Genomic DNA, 19,612 nt, shown 5'->3' with positions numbered 1-19,612 from the left:
GCTATTGCCAAGGATGCGCTAGCACACTACTGTGATATATGAGTACTCATTTATGCCGGTGAAGAATAATGTTCTGGCGGCCGCGGATAAATGTGAAGATTGGCAGACTTTATTTTGCCTGCCAGAAGAGTGGTACTTGTGCAGTCGGGTGTGCAGGCAGGTGCAATGCACGGGAAGCCCTGGTGAGCCGCGCGCGGAAGGAACCAGGAAGTTTGAGAGAACAGCGCAGCAGGCTGGGAACAGAAGACACAGGGAAGGCGCGACGGCTGCACTGGACTGCATGTGTGCTTGGCTGGCCGGGTGGTGGGGGCATAAGTACTTGACTGCTTGGTGCTTCAGGGCCCCAACCACGTTTGTGCGACACTTATTACTGCACTCTCATGCAAATATGGATTCCATTACTACTGGGAAACTCCTCCACAGACATCACTGAAGATTCACTACACCCATCGTCCATGGCGCCGCTCGTCTCCAAGGGATCTACTGCAACATCGTGGAACCGGGGACTGGGGACGGCGATGGGGCGTGGGTGTTGGCGTGGGACCTGTGCATGCGCATGGGCGGGGTGTCAAACATTTGAACTCTCTTCTCAACGAACCAGCAGCTTCCGCTGACCTTCGAGGCTTCAGCTCTGTTATCATCAAGAAACAAACCGGGGCACGCCGAAACGTCCCTGAGCACTGAACCCTTGCCGGAAGATTGCTCGATTTCCACGATTTGCAACACGACCGTACCATCGCGGGATCAACAGATATTCACATCATACGCTTAACATTTCCACCATCAATGCCGTATACGCGCAAACATACTCGCTGCCCTGGAATAGACGGCAATTAGACAAGGCTCAGCCATCTCGGTGGCTTTTCATCGGACCGGCCACGGCCCAAACACGAAGCTCACGCTAGGCTCCAATTCTCACCATGGAAAGTGCCTATCCAGTGTTTTACGAAGGTGGCCATTGTCAGAAATAAGTGCTCTCGCATCTGTGCCACAATCTTTAGCGCAGCACTTGCCTACTACCAGACCAGACGGTGAAAATCTCCCTGTCAGTGTGACCTGCGTGCGACAGAGCACGGCATCACCTGGTGCTTCCACACATATAGACCGGGGCCAACTCCAGCCCCAAAACCATGGATCTGGTAAATTGAGAGTCGCCATCATATTCAACAGAACCACTGGACAATGTACATCCTCGTGTCGATGTCTGTGTCACGGACGTTTCCGTCGCCCTCTTGCAGCTTCCGATCCGATATAGGAGAGCGAGCTATTTCATTATAACATGGCGCAAACAAGACCGAGTGGGTTCTGCGGCACGAAGCTCATGTGGATTGCCCAGTTGTCAAACTTCATCGGAGCATTCAATCGCAATCTGGACTCCCTCTGTGGGCTTTGGAGTGTTAGGAAAGAGTGGGGGCTGCAGTTCATCCCCAGTATCTGCCAAACATGGAAATGGCGTCAAGCTCTGGAGACGTGGTGTAGCTAATCGGGGGCAAACTGTGGCTGTCTGCTTGTGAAAATGCCTCTTCACTCTCAGATTCCAATCCGGCTGGTCGCGGTAATACAAGGCCACAATGGTGCAGCTCCTGTTCGAGAACGAAATTCCTTGTTCGAGTCGCCATGAAAATTTACAACGTGTTACATTGCACTGCTGTTTGTCGCACTATAGAGGGTTCCAGCTTCCGTCTGCACCCGTTGCATGGCCTCATTTAACGTAACGGATTGAGTGCTTTTCATTTTTATCCTCGTTGTTTCTAAAGTGCGGAATAATGTCCGTCAAGCATTGAAGTCTGTGCGTCTTGAAGCGGAAATTGTGGTTCAGAGGGAGACAGAAAGACTCACATCCATGCTGTTCTCAATTCGACGCCTCAAACACATCGGACCAGTTGACAATGGCTGACATTTGCTGTGATGCAACAAAGTTGTCACACGGACTTTCCCTAAATACGTGTCATTTCCGGTCGCACCCTCCAGCGATTCCAATCTCACGGGCATACGGATGTCTTGCCGGTAAGCTACCTTCTAATAGTTTCCGTGTTGACGCTTGATCACGACTCATTCAGACACTTGGGGCACCAAAGAGTTTATTAGAAGACGGACAGGGTATCAAGGATCCGTCTAAGTAGCGTCTCGTCCAAGACATGGCTTCAGTCAACAACATCCCCACAGGGCCACAGGGAAGGTGTCGGTCTTGTCATGAAGCTTGGCGGCCCCAAAGTACACGATCATCACAAACCGCATCTTCCGGTATCGAGCATGTGGCCGTTGTCCTTTTTCTTTGTCGGAAACAGAAACTCGGATATTATTTTTAAAAAATATTCTTCAACTGTAACGTTGGCACGAAAGCAACTGTTCAACATTTCTTCATCACGGTTGTCGGCCCTTTTTACAATTTAACCCGGCAATGCAACTCTAAAACACAGCCCGGATGCCACATCTAAAACCTGCCCTTGATCGTACCTTGGCAACTCCAGGCACAAAGGCAGCATTGTCTTGGTGATTTGCCGATGCACAATCTGCCGCGGATAATGATTATAGCATCCCGGTGGGTCAAACGATCAATTGATCTTCATCCCGTTGCACTGATTGCCTGCCCTGCCAGCCTTGGGACCCCGTGGCGGCGGGGAGAAATAGCCGCGCACCGCAGAATCAATAGCTCCAGTCGAAAAGCATCTGGTTGAAACATCAAGCCTAACAAGATCCAGTTATTGCCCAAGAGCCCTCGGGTTGTTCATACAGCGACTAGCACTGTTGTATGGAGCAAAAGTGGCTTGCTTGACGGAGGATAACTACGCCGATGGCTTGTAGTTAAGCGGTGGCTTGGACGGTTGGGCGATGACGCAGAAAGTTGTTCCATGAATGAATGAAGCCATCTCGGAAGCAAGCAACGGCATTGCTAAGCCGTGGGTGACATCTGGCCTGATTGTTCCCGCTGGATGCGCCTCGTGTTATTAACATCTCCGGCGGTATATCGACTCTGACTCGTTTCAAGACAGGGCTATGGCTTACGTTCCGATAACCTTCTCACCCCTGAGACTAAGCATCAGGACGGAGTGATCAATGTCTTCCCCAAACGAACAAAGGAAAAAAAAATCAACAAAACAAAAGGGTAATCACCACCAGTGAGAAAAAGCACTGCTGCACCTCTTGAGTCAAAATATTCTTGGCTCACAGGCGGAACCGACTCGTGGCCATGTCTGACATCCAGGGCCCTCTATTTTGGCATTTGCTGCCAAGCACCTGATCCCTGCCGATGAAGATCCCAGCTGCACTGAAAAAAGTGTGTTTGTGAGCATGCGTGTCTTATGCACGGTTGTTTGACAGGCAGAAAAGGCAAAGGGTTTGCTCTCAAGCCGGAAGAGAATTGATTGTCTCCTCAGGTGTGCATGGTAAGGAGCACCCATGCCCAAGGGGCCGTCAGGTCCTCACGGCTGTGCGATATATTCCCGTTACGTCGCTGCATTCATACCCGTTTTTCATCTTCATGTACTCCGTAAGAAGCTTGGACACCGAACACATTGTACACCCATCTCACCGCATATTTCAATCCCTCTCAAGCGCGCTACCCTATTCAATCTCTAATTATCAAATCCTGCCATATCTCAAACATCCGATGAACTTCGGATTAAACTAGATTTTCCTGCGTATAACCCGCCTATCTCAAACCACGAAATGAGACTCAGATAGATTAGAGGCGTCAGTTGGCAAGCCACGTCTCAAATATAGTCATGAATAATGTTACCCATTTCACACTTTTGCTACCTAGACTGAGACCGTACCGATCGTAGCAACGCGCAGATGGAGGCGGCGGCGTCTCCGACTTTCATTATTGGTGCGACCCGTCTCTCGGTGCAGTGGAATGTCAGCGCTTCGCGATGTTTGGTCGCGCTGCGAATGCATTGACCGATGAACACAATCTGCGTTTATAACAATTGTCGGCAGTTGGCTTTCTCATCGGACGGCATTCCTGGTGAGGAACGATGCTGATGTGTATTCGGAATGGCGGGGCGCGTCGGTTAGTGCGCTAATTGGCCACGTTTGTATGAGACAGACCGCCTCGATACTCGATTCAAGAACACGACATTTTGAACATGAGCATCTCCCAGAATCTCCAGAGCCTAATATTGGTTCTTCTTATTCACAGGCTATCCCTACAGCTTTCTTCTTCGCAGCTAACGATATAGGAGATGAAATAAACTTCATATTGTGCAGCATTTGCAGTTTGCTTGACGCCAGGAATCACAAGCTCGTCCAACTCCCAATTGCCAAAAATATATCCCCAAGTTCCCACGCTATTCGCATGCCACCTGCTAGATAACAAGTATAATAAAGAGCGTTTACGAAACAAAAAAAATTAAACGTATCCTCCAGTCGTCCCCCGGGGACGTGATATCACGAATCGAACAAAGATGGTGTAATAAGTAAAGAGAATCAGTTAGTTTTGCGTTTGCGGTATATCTTCATTGGTATGGTTTTTGTTTTTCAATGCAGAATGGCATATTTATCGAGATCCTGGTCCATCGACAGGGCTGGTTGGATTGCTTCTAAAACTGCTAAGATCGGTGCTGCCGGTTCGCCTTAGAGCTTGTCGCATTGTTTCGATATTGAGGTCGCCGCCTGGGGCCGCCAGGTTTTGCAGGCCGGGTTTGGGACTGCCGAATGGCTTTCGAGTCGGACTCATCTCAACTCCCTTCATGCTTCCTGGGTTACTCGTTGGAGGACTCGTCCCTTGTCCTTGACTTGACACGGGTGAGCGAATAGGTGATGGTGATCGATTCATAGCAGCTGAAGGAAGCGACGTTAGTCCCGCCATGTGAATGCTGTCTCTTGACCCTGCAGCTCCAGCTTGGTTGCCATGTTCCGCTTGTACGACATCTGCGAAGGATATGAAGGACAGGCGGCGCACGTCGGCAGACTCAAGGGATCCATAGTTGGACGCACTGTCCGGAGGGAGGCCGACTCGGTCGGCAAACGAAGCTAGCTCAGCCGCCCATTCAGAAGCCATTTGGTCATACGGTGAGGTCGCTCCCCCCGTGGCACCCGTGACTGTAACCGAGGCAGGTTGGTGTGACGAGTGTGTGACAATTTCCACCGTATCGGGATCCAGTTTCTCGTTGGTGATTGCCTCGGAGGCATCGTCGAGCACTGGTGGGATATAGTTTTCGGTTTGAATGTGAGTCGGTATAGCAGGGGAGTTGGGTTTTAACACAGTGCTGTCTTGAACATCTCTCTCGAAAATCTGGGAACCTGCCGGAGATGATACCCGAGGTGAACTAGAGATAGCACGAGTTGGTGACGACGGATGAATGAAGACAGAATGCTCGCCGGTATGCACCCGAGTTGGCGATGCGGTGATTCTTGACGCGTTTGTCGAAGCTTTGGATGCTTGCGATGCAACAGGCGGAGTAGCAATGGCGTCAGAGCCAGAGGTCAGAGAGCTGTCCTCCTTCTTCTTGCCAAATCCAAACAATGACCGCTTCTTAGCCTTTGCAGCTTTTACATTGTCCATGTTTGGATCTGAATCAGCCTCCTCGACTGCTCGAGGAGTAGAATCGTCAAAGCTGCTATCGTCGGCGACGTCGCTCCCTCTTGGAAACCGCTCTCCCCTCTTTAGAGTTGGAGATTCAGCAAGGCTCATGATAACAACGAAACAATATCAGGGGAAGATGGCGAGACAAATCCGCCCACAATCCTTCTTGTCCCGATGTTTTCGCGGGAGCTCAAAAAGTAAAGTAAAACAAAATAAATCGAGAGAGGAAATAAGTAGAAAAGGAGTCAAGGAGAGACGAGACGTTGTGGCAAAGCGGCCCCCAAGGACCTCTCCTGGCAGGGGATGACGACAGAGGGCTAGTCCGTCACCTATCACCCGATTGTGCCGAAAGCTGGGGACCTGTGCTGCGCGTTGCACAGGTATGGCCTTGAGCACGAGGCGGAGCACCAACGAAATCAAAATAGCGCCAAGGCTCACAGTCGGGTCGAATTCTCAGGAAGCTTGCCAAAGACGGCCCCGTGTGTTTGAGAGAAACGAGCTCAGGGTGCGAGCGAGAGTTGAAGATTAGAATTCGGGCGGTTGGCAGATGAGATGCAGAATTGGATTGATGAGACACAAATGAAGGAAGGAGCGCATGAGCAGGTGACGCACATTAATTGACTTGGAGCAACTGCCATCCACAGGGACCTGAGGGGCTCAGGTCGGTCGGGATTGGTCAGAGCTGGTCGGACCTGCCCAGTGTCAAGAAAGAGATCAGACTGGTAGGCCACAAGACACCAGATGACTGGCCAGTCAGACTGTAGTCAATGAGGGGGAATGATTCTGGTTTGGCCCTGATGTTTTGACTTTAGATTCAATATTGCATCGGATTACGCCGTACTGGTAAATACTGTATATTCTGCCACACTGCATTTACTTACTGAGCCAGAATACCATCGATGACTCCTCAACAGGACACAGTTCTCTCAACTGCGGTTCACCTGATGTCTCGAACGAGGGACCAACCCTCTTTGATTGACACGGGTCCCGCACCAACTTATTGGCAGTGGAACCAGGGTCACGCCAAGGCAAACTGCTTCTTGGAAACAGACTCGACACAGTTGGACATTCAGATATTTTGGACGCCGATGCAACGCAAAATTCTACCGTCCAGCACCTTGATGCCAGGCTCTAGTTTCTCTAGTATCGATTCTTCTCGCCGCCGCCGCTCTCAGCTATCTCGATATCCATACAACCTGTACGATGGAAACATCCTCACACAGGCAGAGGGCACCAAGCAGGGGGCGCAGGCAGAATGGTCAATGCCTGTTGAAATAAGGGTTTCCTTGCCCAAAATTTGCCGAGCACCATTTCCAGTCAGACCTGTGACGCAACTTGGCCAGGGTCATGGAATCTATCTGGGGTCTAGCGTGTCTGGCATCGTGGGCCAAGTGGGCTTGGTCCAACTGTCTCCTGCGAAATTGCTCCTTGCATGAGATGAGCGAAGATGACACCGCAGTTGATCAAACAAAAAGGTAAAATGAGAGGGACGTCAAGCCTGCGTTCGTTGCATACTTTACTTTATGATGACATCTGTGCGTTCCTGGGACGTCCGCACCACCCAGGCCTTGTATCCAGAGGTCAAACATCCTGAGACTGTGGCACACGGCTGACGAACTACTATAACACAGAAGGCCACAACTGTCTCTCATCAAGTTGGTATCCCAAATAACCATGACGCATGGATTCAAAACCAATTCACTCCATATGGGAACGCATGCAAGAAAACATAGTCAGGCTGAAGTACACCTGTTATCAGCCTATGCGGCGTGTGGGCAACTTACCCCGTAGACCCTTACGGCGAGGCAATATCCCTCACAATCATCGATGAATGTGATGTTGCTAATTTTCGGGTTTACGCCCGATGAACCGCATCTATCACGAGTCGACGAATCTTGCACAAGCTTATGGATGTAAAGCACAAGTCACATCTGTTGATCACTGATGTCAGTTCAAAGTGGCGGTGATTCGAAAGTTGCCGTGCTTGTCCTCGTGAGATGTGCCACTCAAAATGGTGTAACCGTTCAATTGATCAAGTTCATCAATGCTTCGCCGGTAAACAGAACTCGCTCTTACGGCCAACATCCTCGTTCTTTGTCGAGGGAACTGGACTGCAACCGAACCGTATCACAAGTGTATCATCCAGCACACAATGAGGCGTGGGCAACACCGCTGCTGAGACATCTCTACGTATTCATGGAGTATGTGCTACCGTGAAACCTGGCGACAGAGCGACAGACCTCATCGGTTTTATTGTATTACCAAACTTCACCAAGAGACTGTGCGACAAGAAACAAATTAGACCTCGGTAATCGCCATGCATTTATTTCCGCGAGCATTGTTCCAGGTCGGATTCAGCCATTCGGTATGCATCTCAATGTTGAGAATCAAGAGGTCCCCGTGATGTTTCTTACCCCTCCTTTGCCAGGCCCCCAAAACCAACCAGCGAATACCGTCCCGTCCCGGCTACGTTCCAACACCTTGTCTTGGGAACACATCGTCAGGGAGCAAGGGTGCTGCCTGTGCTATGATATCACAAATTTAGCCCATTTTCTGCTGCCCTTCCAAGATCACCGCTTAGTGGATAAAACAGGCAAGTCTTGGTCAAAGGGTTGAAAGCCTCTACATCATGGGACGATGGGTATCGTCGGACCTGATCACCACGTCCTAAATGTCTTGTTCTGGAAAAAGCAATAGAAGTGCGTCCCAAGGAGGAAGCGGACACAAAGCATCATGGCTGCGTATGGCGCCTCGATATTTGTGTTGGGTAGCGACAGCCGAAACCAGAAAGTTGGTGACACCACACAAGTGTGATGGACTGTTCAATGTGCATATGCATCAGATTCTGGACTGCTTGGCTTACACAAGAAATGTGTGATGATGTGTTCCATACGGAGTACCCAGGAAGGGAACATGGCTTTGGAGTCATTGTTGGAGCTTGGTTGTGGTTGCCTATCACATACCAGCGAGGCATCCTCCCGTGAGGCATCCTCATCACATTGCAGTCAGCTGGAGTCAATCAAGTTGGCTAGATACACGAGGAATTTGCCTAAATTGACCCAAATTCTAAGCAGTACGTACTGATTACGGAGTCAATGAAGGAGACCTGGTACATATTACAAGATCGGAAAAGCTGTGACTCAGGAACCATAAGGCTATCTTGAAAATGGTCATAGCGACACGTGTTGCCGTCGTCGCGGAATGCTTCACTCGGTACAGGTTAACATACAGTCTCGATCTTGACCTAAATGCTTCCTCTGAGAAATGGTCAAAGTTTTCTATACCTGATTGTTTTGCTCCTTCTGCTATTTCCTTGTCCTTGCCTAATAAGTCCGCGAGACTGCCTAAACCTGGAATTGAGGCCACCGTACAAGTCACTCTCTTATTGTTGCCTTGTATTTATACTAACTCATCCCGTACTCGTTACTTACAAGTACATGGCCTTTGCGAGACGCATCAGTTTGGTAGTCTATTGGCTAAATTATCATCTTGTCTCCTGCCTTGCAGGGAATTGTTGTCTCTATTAAGTGCGAGACATCAGTTTCCGCCGGTCCCGGCACCGAAGCTGACTGGTGACATTGCCAAGGTATATAACCATGGCTTTTATATTTAATTTTAGAACCTCGTGCAGTTTTCAGGCGGGCTAGGACTGCCGTGGCATCAACCTGCGCTGAGCCGTGATGAGCCGTGAGACATTCTCAATATGCACAGCAAATATACGGCAAGTGGATGTTGTCGGCTGAAATATCCCAAAGTTAAGATTAAAGATGAATGCAGCCTTATCTTCCCAGATAACCGAGGCACTGACAAGCCTAGTTTTCTCCCTTGACCGAACCCTCCTTCACTGATCAAGTTTAAATCCGAGAGAGACGTTCCGGGAAACTCCATGACGCCAAACCCGGTTTCCGTAATGTGGCTTGCGATGTATATCAATCTTACAGGTATGATCATTTCGACAGCCTCACTTCTTCCACACCCAATGGCTCACGTGGCCTAGCAACCACGATGACTGGATCAGTCACAGCAACGTTTGCAAAAGATCTCACCACCATATAAACCAGCCATGAGATTACCACCGGGCAAAAGGAGAGGTCACATGAGCAGCAAAGTTTTCAATCAAGGTCGTTTGCCAACTCATCATTTCAAAATCGCACACGTAATGTTTGGAAAATTGTCTGGCTTCGCCTTCATCTCATCGTTCAACACCGAGGAACCATGGCCTCGTGGGAACGTGATGTGATGACTCCATGCGCTGGCAGCCCAAGCACAATCCTGTACTTCCGGCGACACGCAGCATGGCAGGCGTTTACACAGCTACTTGGGCTGATGTGCTGTTCAAGAGCAAGTTTGGAGGCTCTCACCACCTCCCAACGTGCTGCAATGAGCGCCATCAAAAACGCCCTGCATGTGAAGAGTCGCCAAACTATTGCTCATTCGCCACCACCCACACCTCCGTGTACATGATCTGTAACAAATATTTCGCCATGCGGCTGAGCTGTTACTGTCCCGTACTGACGGCTACGAACCGGAAGAGGCGCCCCCCTTCCAAGGCTGGGGCTGTGATGCTTTGGGGAATTGGGGAATCGAGATGCGGACTTTCAAGGCTGAAAAGCAGGCCACGCCAACAAGGCGATTCCAATTGCTGGCAAGCAGTCATTCGACAGGCCGCGCAGCCTTGAGTTGTTGTTCCCGGGGGCTCATGCCATAAATCCTTACATCTTGAATGTTTCGCCAACCCGTCATCATCTTTCATCAACTTCAACCCCCACATATCGGCCCGTTTGTTGTTTGTTGAAGAATATTGTCAGCCTATCTTTATCTCCCAAGGCGAGCCCTATCAGCCAGTATGGTGAACAGTGAGCCAGTGTATGGAGTTCACGACTTGCGGCAGGGATCGCCGGTTGCTCCCAAGGACATATCGGTCGAGTATGTATCCAAACTGCAGATGATGTTGGTCATGGCAGGGCTAACTCAAACTGACTTGTCTTACAGCTTCGTGAGTATTCACGGCTTGGGTGGCCACGCTTTCAAAACCTGGACGCACTCGCAAACAGGTACATTCTGGATTCGTGATCTGCTCCCAGACAGGCTCCCCCAAGTGCGTACTCTGGCCTTTGGGTTCAACGCCAAAAAGACGAGTAACAATGCCGAGTTGGATTTCGAAGATGTTGCAACGCAGCTTATTGCGGGACTGAACAGTCACCGCACACACGAAGAGGTAAGACCCGGACGACGTGCTTGACAAGGTGCTGGTCGAGATCCAATAGTTTATGTGAGCTGACCGATAATTTCCATGGCAGGAGAAAATACGTCCAATTGTCTTTCTTGCCCATTCGCTGGGTGGCTTAATAGTCAAAAAGGCACGTGGTTTGTCATCATTCAGCTGTTGAGCTCCCTTGACTCCTTGAGCTAGCTGGCAGTCCAATCAGTCAGCTTGTCCAAGAATCAACACCCAACTCGACTTGGGATGCGGCATCAAACCAAAGCTGCAGCCAGGGTCTCTCATCCCAACTCTTGTCTTGCCCCTCGTTTCCTTCACTCGAATTTCCCTTGTTGCCATCCTTCTGGTCGTTTGTCTAAGCCTCACTGCTAACCAATGCTGTTCGCCATGGCTTATAGGCCGTTACTCTGCCCACCCCAGAGGCAAAACTCATTGCGAGCTGTGCAAAGGGGTTCGTCTTCTTTGCAACGCCACATTGCGGGAGCCATCTCGCAGACTTCGTCTCCATCTTCGAAGTCTTTTCGAAGATAATTGTGGATCCGCCGAATAACTTTATTCGCGATCTGTGCACGTCTTCGCCAAAGCTGTAAGTTGTCTCTTGCTTCAGTCAAACACAACGGCTTCGTCGTTATACCATTGTTCCTCGCTGCACTTCCCAGTATCTTCAGAGTGATAAACTAACACTGCGTTCCACAGCTTGGAGCTCGACTCAGACTTCAAAAGCTTTGTTCGGGAGAAATCCATCCCATGCACCAGCTTTTATGAAGGGGAGAGGACAAGACGAAATAGACTATTCCGAGGCACCAAGGTCAGTTTTGTTCCATTCCATATGTCCCACTCTGTACGAATAACCTTTTTGGCCTAATATGAGTCGCCCTCAGATTGTGGAGAAAGCGTCAGCTCAGCTTTTCATCGAGAACGAGGAAGCAATCTGCTTGAACGGTGATCATATAAACCTCGTCAAGTTCAGAAATTCCAGCGATGAGAGATTCCGATTAGTCTTTGACAGCCTCAAGAAACTTGTGGACAAAATTAGAAATGCCCCAAAGCCGAAGAGAATGAAGGAACACAACCATATATTCGTTCCTTTTCGGCCAGGCAGGTATTTTATTGGCCGCCACGATGAACTGGCAAGTCTTCACAATTGGCTGGGAGATGAGGACAACTACGTGCCCCAGGCGGTGGCCCTGCACGGGGTTGGAGGAGTTGGTAAGACGCAGTTGGCCATCAAATATGCTGTAGACCATTCTCACCTGTATGAGTGGGTGTTTTTCGCCAACGCTGCATCTGCTGAAGTCTTACGCAACGACTTCAGACAAATGCAGCATCGAGTTTGCGAGTCCGTGGACAAGGACGAAAACTTTGTTGAGAAAATTTTGGCTTGGTTGACGTCTCAGGAAGATCGGTGGCTACTCATTCTCGACAACGCTAATCATTTACAAGACGTATCGCCATACCTCTCTCGTCTCGCCCACAGGGGTCACATCATCGTCACAACCCAAGACTCACGTGTTGATGAGAATGAATTTATTCGGGCAGCATTGCATGTCCGGTCTCTAACTCCCGAAGCCTCCCAAGAGCTTCTCTTTGCTCGATCAGGACTGGATCCTTCCAACGAGGGGGAAGCCGAAGCAGCCAAGACACTTTTAGCAGAAATTGGACATTTACCATTGGCAATAGATTCGGCGGGAGCATATATGAGCGTTCGGCGAAAAAGTGTCACTGAATATGCCTCTCTGTTTCATGAATACCAAAAAGAACTGTTGGACCAACCTCGGCCGTTTTCGAACTATGAACGTTCTGTCAGCGGTGCGCTGGAGCTCAACTTCAAAGAAATTGATACTCGACCAGATGCCTCCGCTCTACTCAGCTTGCTCATCTTCTTGAACAGAGCCGAGGTCACCGAAGCGTTTCTAAAAAGAGGCGTAACAAGTCAGCTGAGCTGGGGTTCCAATGGCGAAGCAATGACAGTTACACCTCAGGAGAATTATGTTCCAGAGGCACTAATCAAATTGATCAACAATCCGATCAGGCTTTGGGATGCTCTCGAGGATTTAATGTCTCTGTCCATTATTACTTTTGGATCTGCTGAAGACGGGGCCGGTAGCTCCTTCACGCTGCATCCTCTGTATCACAAATGTGCCAAGCATCGCATGTCTCGGGACCTACGCCGCAAGCATTGTGCAGAGGCACTTTTGTTCCTGGCACATGCTTTCCCAGCGGATGAGTATATTCTGGAGAAGAGGTATGTTCAAGTCGTGAACACAGTTCGTTTACTCCCGCACTAACACCTGACAGAGACGGCGTGTTGACGAGAGCATACATTCCACATATTATCTACGCATACGAATCATTCAAGCACCCTGACAATGATCTGTCCATTGACTTTTTGGACTCCTTTGCCTCACCGCAGTCTGTTCAACAAGTCGCCGGGCGACTGCGACCTCGCGAGGTTGTTGCCAAACTTGTTCTTGATGGTGACTTGACGTACGGGCAAGGTGAACCAAAGAAGAATGCGTACCTTCTCGCTTGGATAGACGAACTTCTAAAGGATTCGACACACTTGGGCCTCAAAGCCCGAGCTTTGTCAGTTCGTCTCGTCATTACCTACTATGAAAACGGAAATTACGCTGGTGGCATCAGAGAGTGCGAGAAGTTCCTCGATTCTGTCAAGCAAGCACAACAATCTAACCAGACCACCATCGACGAATTGACCAACGCGGAGATAGGGATCATCCATTCTACTCTGGCAGAACTCCTAGTCACAGAAGTTGGTTCTGGATCAGAACAGTTCGTGCGGAGCAAGGCACTCTTGAAATCTTGGTCTCCGCTCAAACCGGAAGCACCGAGCCGCAAGGAAACATTCGCTCTCGGAGCACAAGCCCGCATTCTCGGCAAAGTGCTCAAAGATCATGGTGAATGGGCCGAATCCGAGACCCAGTTCAAAGTGTACCTCGACAAGTATGCCGCCAAGGGCACGCAGCCGGAGGGTTGGTCCGCCGGCGACCTTGCACATACACTCATGGAGCAAGATCGTGCTGCGGAAGCGGAAGAAATCCTTCGCACATACCTAGCAGCCCGGCCAGTGTACCAATCGATGGAGACGAGGACCCCAAATCGCCGCAGTGACACCATGTATCTAGAAATGCTCCTCGGCGAAAGCCTTATGTTGCAGGAAAAATACGCCGAAAGCGAAGCCCTCATGCAACAGCTGCTGGAGCACTTCTTCAGTTTTGGAAACTTGTGGCACTTTGAAAAGTTCCGTGTGGCATTCGTCATGACGGTCCTCGCGCGTATTCATCATTTGAGGGGCGACTATTATCCGGCCATTATGTACTGGAACCAGATGATTGATTATTGTGCGAACAAGATGGACGTGGACGAACAAAAGGGGAAGTGGGATCGTCAGTCGTTTATGCCTTTGATTGCGGAACTCAGTCTCTCGGATTGTTACTTCGAGTTGGGGAAAGCCGAGATAGGTCGGCAGCGGCAAGCTCACTCACTGCTTCTCTTGGAGAAGACGGACGGACAGTCGTGGATCCTTGGACTGGGGACGTATTGGCTTAACGAGTTGATGACGAAGGCTAGGAAGTGGGCGGCCGCAGGGGTTTATGAGCTTGTATGAAATATCTTAGACATTACCTTTGAGCGTCGTCTGCTAACCTGGTCTAGGATGCAAAGTTAAGTTACCAATCTAGCGTCACTGAGCTGCCACAAGAAGCGGCCTAATTCGAGCCATGCCGAGAGGGGCGCCATATTGCCCAAAGTCTTGGCTTCCGAATTACAAGACAAACCTAGTTGTGTGTCCATACACAGAGTATGATTCTAAGGAGGAGAAGGCCGGTATGGTTTGCTTTATGGTGTCTGTCGTTTCAATCTGATTCGTATTATTTGCAGGCCAGGAAGTGGCGAGAAAACGTTTGGGAGCGTCGCCATTGCTTTGGAACACGGTACAAGCAGTTGGACCTTTCTTTTTGATCTCAGAATGTATACCTGAGTTTAGCGAATATGATTTCCTACCCTTTCTACTTTCCAGTCTTCGTTTGCCTTGCGCGATCGTTAATGCCGCGGAATGCTCATGACTTTTTGCAGTGCAAGGTCACGGATTTAGGTTACGAATTACACCACGATACTCGCAGCACTGCACATGATCGTAGCATATATTTTCTTAGTGTGTTCTGGGCAATTACCTCTCGCGAGTACAGGACAGAGTTAGAACAGATGTGGGGCACTAAATGCCATCAATTACATCAGGAACCCAACTTCTCACTTACATCTTCACAACCGTCATTCTCATTCCCAACATCTCAAAACCCATCATGCCCAAAAACTTCCTCATCACAGGCGCAGCTCGCGGTATCGGCCGCGGCCTCACCCGCCACCTCCTCGCCTCCAACAACCGCGTCTTCCTCATCGACCACGACACAACTGAACTAGAACACACAGCCAGCGTATTATCAAAATCCCATTCCTCCCAAGTATTTTCCACCTACGCAGCGGACCTCCGCTCCCCCAGCGCCATTACCTCTGCCGTCAAAGAAGCGCGGTCCTTCTTTGGCGGCCATCTCGACTGTCTGGTTAACAACGCCGCTTACACGGGAGGCGTGGGCGGTCTCTCCCTTCAGGACATGACGCTGGAGGAGTGGAACAAGAGCATTGAGACGAATCTCACGGCGCCGATGCTAATGACGCAGGCGTGTCTGGATATGCTGATTGCGGCGAGGGGATGCGTGATACATGTCTCGTCGACGAGGGCTTTGATGAGCGAGCCTGATAATGAGGCGTATTCCACGACCAAGGCGGGTTTGCTGGGGCTGACGCAGAGCATGGCGGTGTCGTTGGGTGGGAGAGGGGTGAGGGTGAATGCTCTTGTGCCGGGGTGGATTCATGTTGGTGATGAGTGTAGGGAGGCGGATGAGAAAGGTGGGAGGTGGAAGGACGGGCTGAGCGAGGAGGATATGCGGTGGCATTTGACGGGGAGAGTGGGCAGGGTGGAGGATGTGGTGAGGGCGGTTGAGTATTTGGTTGATGCGGATGGTGTGAGTGGCGTGGAAATGGTTGTTGATGGAGGCGTGAGTAGGAAGATGGTGTATCCGGAATAGATATCGGCCAGGTCTTGCAGTGCGATGTCTGCTCTTGAGGGCCGGTCATGTTATGCCGATTTGTTCGCGGATTATAGAGTCGGCAATCTTCTCTGCAAAGGCGTACATCGTCGCAATGGGATGGCCTGGTGGTAATATGGGCAGCGAACTCGCATCCACCACTCGTAAGCCCTGAACACCAAGCACACGGGCTGCGTTGTCGACGACGGCGGCCTCGTCACCTCTTTGGCCCATTCTACATGTTCCAGCCAAGTGGCCAGACGTGAAAAATGATCTCCGAACCGTGTCAAGGATTTGTTGGTCCGTCTGTACGTCCGGTCCAGGCCACGATTCGACTCCCAAGCGGATGCTTCGTAGCACGGGAGATAGAAATATATCTCGTGCACGCCTGAACAATGCGATTGCTACTTCTTGGTCGGCTTTGGACTCTAGCCAGTTTGGGGATATAATGGGCGGTTGTGACATGTCTGCAGCTTGAATTGTGATATTGCCCCTTGATGTTGGTGCAGAAAGGGTGGCTAGGATGGTGGCATGGTTGGTACCGTTGAATGACTGGAACAAGTCGCTTTGATAGCTGCCAATGTAACCGTTGGCGGATATATACTCTACTTCTGGCCAGTCTCGTCCAATCTCGGAGAGATGAGCATCGGTTTGTGCCGAAAAATGACGATATTTCGGAGGCAGCTTCTCAAAAGCAAGCAACTCGAGGCCATTGGAGCTGAGTATACCATTCGCGGATGCTTCATATCGTCGCAGCGATTTGTTGAATCCTTCGATGTTGGTGACACTAGCATCAGCCGTCTCAACAGCAACAGGATATGACACGCCGAAATAGACATGATCCTGCAGATTCTGACCAACACCCCGTAAAGAGGATATCGTGGTGATGTTGTGCTCCCTCAGGATATCCTCCGGGCCTATCCCCGACACCATCAAAAGATGGGGCGACTTTACAGCGCCAGCAGAGAGTATGACTTCCCTTGTTGCTTTGAGCAGAGATTCATTTCCAGAGGAAGTGACGTATACTCCAGTGGCCTTGCTTTTCTCGAAGAATATTTTGGTTACTTCTGTGCTCGTGAATACCCTTAATCTTGCCAGGTTCGTCAATTTCGCCTTGAGAATGAATTCTGAGGCTGTACTCTTTGAGGCATCATCTGGCCGCACTGTCAGTTGGGGCTGGAGATAGAAAGGCAAACTGGAGGGTTCAGTGTCGACTGGCCGCCTGAACCCAGTGGCGTCCAAGCCCCTTTTTAGCCAATGTGTCCATGGTGATATGAAGTTTGTGTAGCTGAGTTGAATGGGCCCATCCGTATTGTCAAAGACACGAGTGTCATTCCATACCGACAGTCCAGCCGAATGCGTGCGGTTGGTAGCCGTTGCGCTTCTGGCATAGAATTGCTGAAAGTTATCTGATCTTTACATAACGGGCAAGATCTTAGTATTCTTCTTTTCTTGATTACTAGCTCTTATTAGGGGTTGCATTCTCACCTGTAGCTCTCGTCCTGGACCATGTCCGCCCATTTATCGAAGAAGCTCCAGGGCGGGATACCGTACAACATATAATTAAGAGACGAAGAACCGCCAATGCCTTTACCCTGAGGTATATGAATCATTCGGCCACCTGTACTATCCCGTGTCTCTGCGTATAATTCCCAGTCGGTCCAGTTGAACTGCGTCAAAGCACTGGCGCCAGCAAACACGGCCCCAAGTCCAGGGACAGATCCAAAGGCGGGCTTAGAGTACTCATGGTATTCGCCAGCTTCGATCAAAGCCACATCATATCCAACTTCAGCTAAGCGGTAGCTTATGACAGTACCCGCCGCTCCTCCGCCAACGACGATGTAGTCGAACTCTTGGGGTTTACCGATCTTCCCTTGTAGGTAGCCAAGAGGAGATGGAGTCGCCCCGTCACCTCCAAGTAGAGATGTTACGGCTTCAACGAAGTATTTGAAAGAAATATTTGGCCGTGTATGACCGTCGTCAGGGGAAGGATGTTGGATGTTAGAAGCGGCCAGTGCCAGGTGCATCAGGGAAACATGGATAACCAATGTAGGCAGCATCTTCAAAGCCAATCCTTCCAAACGTCATGATAGATGCAACATGGAAGAGTTCTGTACTCCTGGCTAATCAAGCTATGATATACTCTATTCGTATAAGTCATGACTGTGCAGATGCTTCCCCGCGTCTCAAAAGAAGTGTCGTGTGCTCACTGGAATGTAGCACTGGTATGTTCTTATGAATATGATACCGCTGTCACTGTAACTGTGCTCAGAACTAATCTGGCGTCTCATGTCTCATATGCCGTCCTCCAACGACGAATAACGCCTTTCTCTCTGATTTCATGGTGAGAATCCGAGCACACACTGTGCTCTACTGTCCCGGCTGTTGTGGACTCTGACGTCCAGCGGTATTAAGGCGGGTTTATGACACATGCTGATGGTGTTCGGCGATGTGCGCAACGTCAAGATAAGAGATTGCCAAAACAGTCGTTTGAATTTTAATTGTTCAAGGGCATCATTTTATACTTTTTATTGCGATATCGGAGTTTCTTGGTGGATATCATCTGGGAATCACCAAGCCTGGTGGACCGTCGAGCTCCATAGAGGTTCTGCAGTGGCTGTACTATATATCTCATTCTCCTTGTTAGCGGCACTTTCAGTCGATACGGGCATGTGAAGATGCAGCTACACTACATGCAATGCTAAATAGTGGTTTTTTTTTTCAATTGCGGTTAAGCCACAAACGAAGCATCTACTTACCAATCCTCCATCTTAGGCAAATAGAAGTGCTACCCTACAGTAGGAATGGAGTTGAGTTGGCGGGTTGGTCCTCGCAAGTCGAACTTCTGGTATACCTTTATGACTGCAATTCAGCTAGTGGCTTCGGCGGTACGGTCGTAACCACGGAGGTACTACCGTAGAGTCCTACATGTTGGAATGCCATGGCGATGAGTTGTCATCGAAAACGCCTCTCGTCGCTTGAGGCGGTTTGAATGTTGAACGGAAAATTGCTTGGCCGTGACCCGTGTCCGTTGGAGACCACGAAGCACGAGACACGATAATGCCTTTAGTTCACCTTTCTCCGCATCGATGTAGACGAATTGGATCTGCTGTAATACCTGTTACGGCAGCTGGCATTGAAGGATGCATGTACCCCTCATGCAACCTTTTGTTTATGCTCCCCCCGAGACTGCTGAATCAAATCACACCACCCGTTCAGGTGTAACAATGCGCGACAACATCCAAGACATGGATGGCGGACGGGATGGATGGTACTGAGCCAATTGCCCGGTGGCCGCCTCAACTTTTGGTGGGGCAAATTGTGTGAGCATCAGTCATTCGCACCAACTGCAGCAACCGAACCCATGACAAGAAGACCGACGATGGCGTCTCCAGGGTCACGCCCAGCAGTATGGCGCTGGGTTAGCTGTTGGATCTGTTGTAGCATTTGTTGCAGCCTTTGCAGCAACACTCGCAGCGTCCCAGCCGCCGTCAATGTGGTGGCATCAATTGGGCAAGTCTGCGGCATGGCTGAAGACAGCACTCAAGCACTTGAGCTTGGCACGCACACACAGACCTTGCCCAGCCCCGGTCACCGAGCCCACACTTCGGCCTGGCTGCGGCGCCGAGACCGCCGTCCGAGGTGACAAGGGCTGTCTGGTGCTAGTTTGTTGTTTGGAGGCGAGTGGTGATGAAACCAGGCTGGCCAGTCTGCGAGCTTGGCTAGACGAGGCAGGGCCAGATAATTATCTCACCGCGCGGA

At 50.2% G+C, this 19,612-nt stretch overlaps 9 protein-coding genes across 9 annotated transcripts; 6 read left to right on the top strand and 3 right to left on the bottom strand.

Moving 5' to 3' along the window:
• Window positions 1-1,279: 1,279 nt before the first annotated feature.
• On the top strand, window positions 1,280-2,394 carry VFPPC_16535 (hypothetical protein; the record flags this gene model as incomplete). Its single annotated transcript, XM_022429026.1, has 4 exons — window positions 1,280-1,478; window positions 1,535-1,699; window positions 1,822-2,039; window positions 2,089-2,394. 4 exons carry the CDS (start codon window positions 1,280-1,282, stop codon window positions 2,392-2,394), a joined length of 888 nt encoding a protein of 295 aa, XP_022284146.1.
• Window positions 2,395-4,498: 2,104 nt separating this feature from the next.
• VFPPC_09448 (hypothetical protein) lies at window positions 4,499-5,635 on the bottom strand (the record flags this gene model as incomplete). The annotated part of the gene is made up of 1 exon (XM_018287981.1): window positions 4,499-5,635. The coding sequence occupies one exon, from the start codon at window positions 5,633-5,635 to the stop codon at window positions 4,499-4,501; it is 1,137 nt and encodes a 378-aa protein (XP_018139339.1).
• A 791-nt stretch (window positions 5,636-6,426) lies between these two features.
• VFPPC_09449 (hypothetical protein) lies at window positions 6,427-6,963 on the top strand (the record flags this gene model as incomplete). The annotated part of the gene is made up of 1 exon (XM_018287982.1): window positions 6,427-6,963. The coding sequence occupies one exon, from the start codon at window positions 6,427-6,429 to the stop codon at window positions 6,961-6,963; it is 537 nt and encodes a 178-aa protein (XP_018139340.1).
• Window positions 6,964-7,471: 508 nt separating this feature from the next.
• VFPPC_09450 (hypothetical protein) lies at window positions 7,472-8,143 on the top strand (the record flags this gene model as incomplete). The annotated part of the gene is made up of 2 exons (XM_018287983.1): window positions 7,472-7,734; window positions 7,804-8,143. 2 exons carry the CDS (start codon window positions 7,472-7,474, stop codon window positions 8,141-8,143), a joined length of 603 nt encoding a protein of 200 aa, XP_018139341.1.
• Window positions 8,144-9,187: 1,044 nt separating this feature from the next.
• VFPPC_16536 (hypothetical protein) lies at window positions 9,188-9,478 on the bottom strand (the record flags this gene model as incomplete). The annotated part of the gene is made up of 1 exon (XM_018294289.1): window positions 9,188-9,478. The coding sequence occupies one exon, from the start codon at window positions 9,476-9,478 to the stop codon at window positions 9,188-9,190; it is 291 nt and encodes a 96-aa protein (XP_018139342.1).
• A 296-nt stretch (window positions 9,479-9,774) lies between these two features.
• VFPPC_16537 (hypothetical protein) lies at window positions 9,775-10,206 on the top strand (the record flags this gene model as incomplete). The annotated part of the gene is made up of 1 exon (XM_018294290.1): window positions 9,775-10,206. The coding sequence occupies one exon, from the start codon at window positions 9,775-9,777 to the stop codon at window positions 10,204-10,206; it is 432 nt and encodes a 143-aa protein (XP_018139343.1).
• A 167-nt stretch (window positions 10,207-10,373) lies between these two features.
• VFPPC_09451 (LipA and NB-ARC domain-containing protein) lies at window positions 10,374-14,477 on the top strand (the record flags this gene model as incomplete). Its single annotated transcript, XM_018287984.1, has 7 exons — window positions 10,374-10,453; window positions 10,520-10,745; window positions 11,147-11,334; window positions 11,445-11,556; window positions 11,630-12,993; window positions 13,047-14,367; window positions 14,421-14,477. 7 exons carry the CDS (start codon window positions 10,374-10,376, stop codon window positions 14,475-14,477), a joined length of 3,348 nt encoding a protein of 1,115 aa, XP_018139344.1.
• Window positions 14,478-15,067: 590 nt separating this feature from the next.
• VFPPC_09452 (short-chain dehydrogenase) lies at window positions 15,068-15,850 on the top strand (the record flags this gene model as incomplete). The annotated part of the gene is made up of 1 exon (XM_018287985.1): window positions 15,068-15,850. The coding sequence occupies one exon, from the start codon at window positions 15,068-15,070 to the stop codon at window positions 15,848-15,850; it is 783 nt and encodes a 260-aa protein (XP_018139345.1).
• Window positions 15,851-15,895: 45 nt separating this feature from the next.
• VFPPC_09453 (GMC oxidoreductase) lies at window positions 15,896-17,910 on the bottom strand (the record flags this gene model as incomplete). The annotated part of the gene is made up of 2 exons (XM_018287986.1): window positions 15,896-17,264; window positions 17,339-17,910. The coding sequence occupies 2 exons, from the start codon at window positions 17,908-17,910 to the stop codon at window positions 15,896-15,898; spliced, it is 1,941 nt and encodes a 646-aa protein (XP_018139346.1).
• Between the last annotated feature and the right edge of the window lie 1,702 nt (window positions 17,911-19,612).

Source organism: Pochonia chlamydosporia, chromosome 7 (assembly GCF_001653235.2).
Source record: "Pochonia chlamydosporia 170 chromosome 7, whole genome shotgun sequence".
In the NCBI taxonomy this organism is placed as follows: Eukaryota; Fungi; Ascomycota; class Sordariomycetes; order Hypocreales; family Clavicipitaceae; genus Pochonia; species Pochonia chlamydosporia.
The sequence above is the reverse complement of the archived record's forward strand: the minus strand, read 5'-3'. Positions and strand labels throughout refer to the sequence as shown.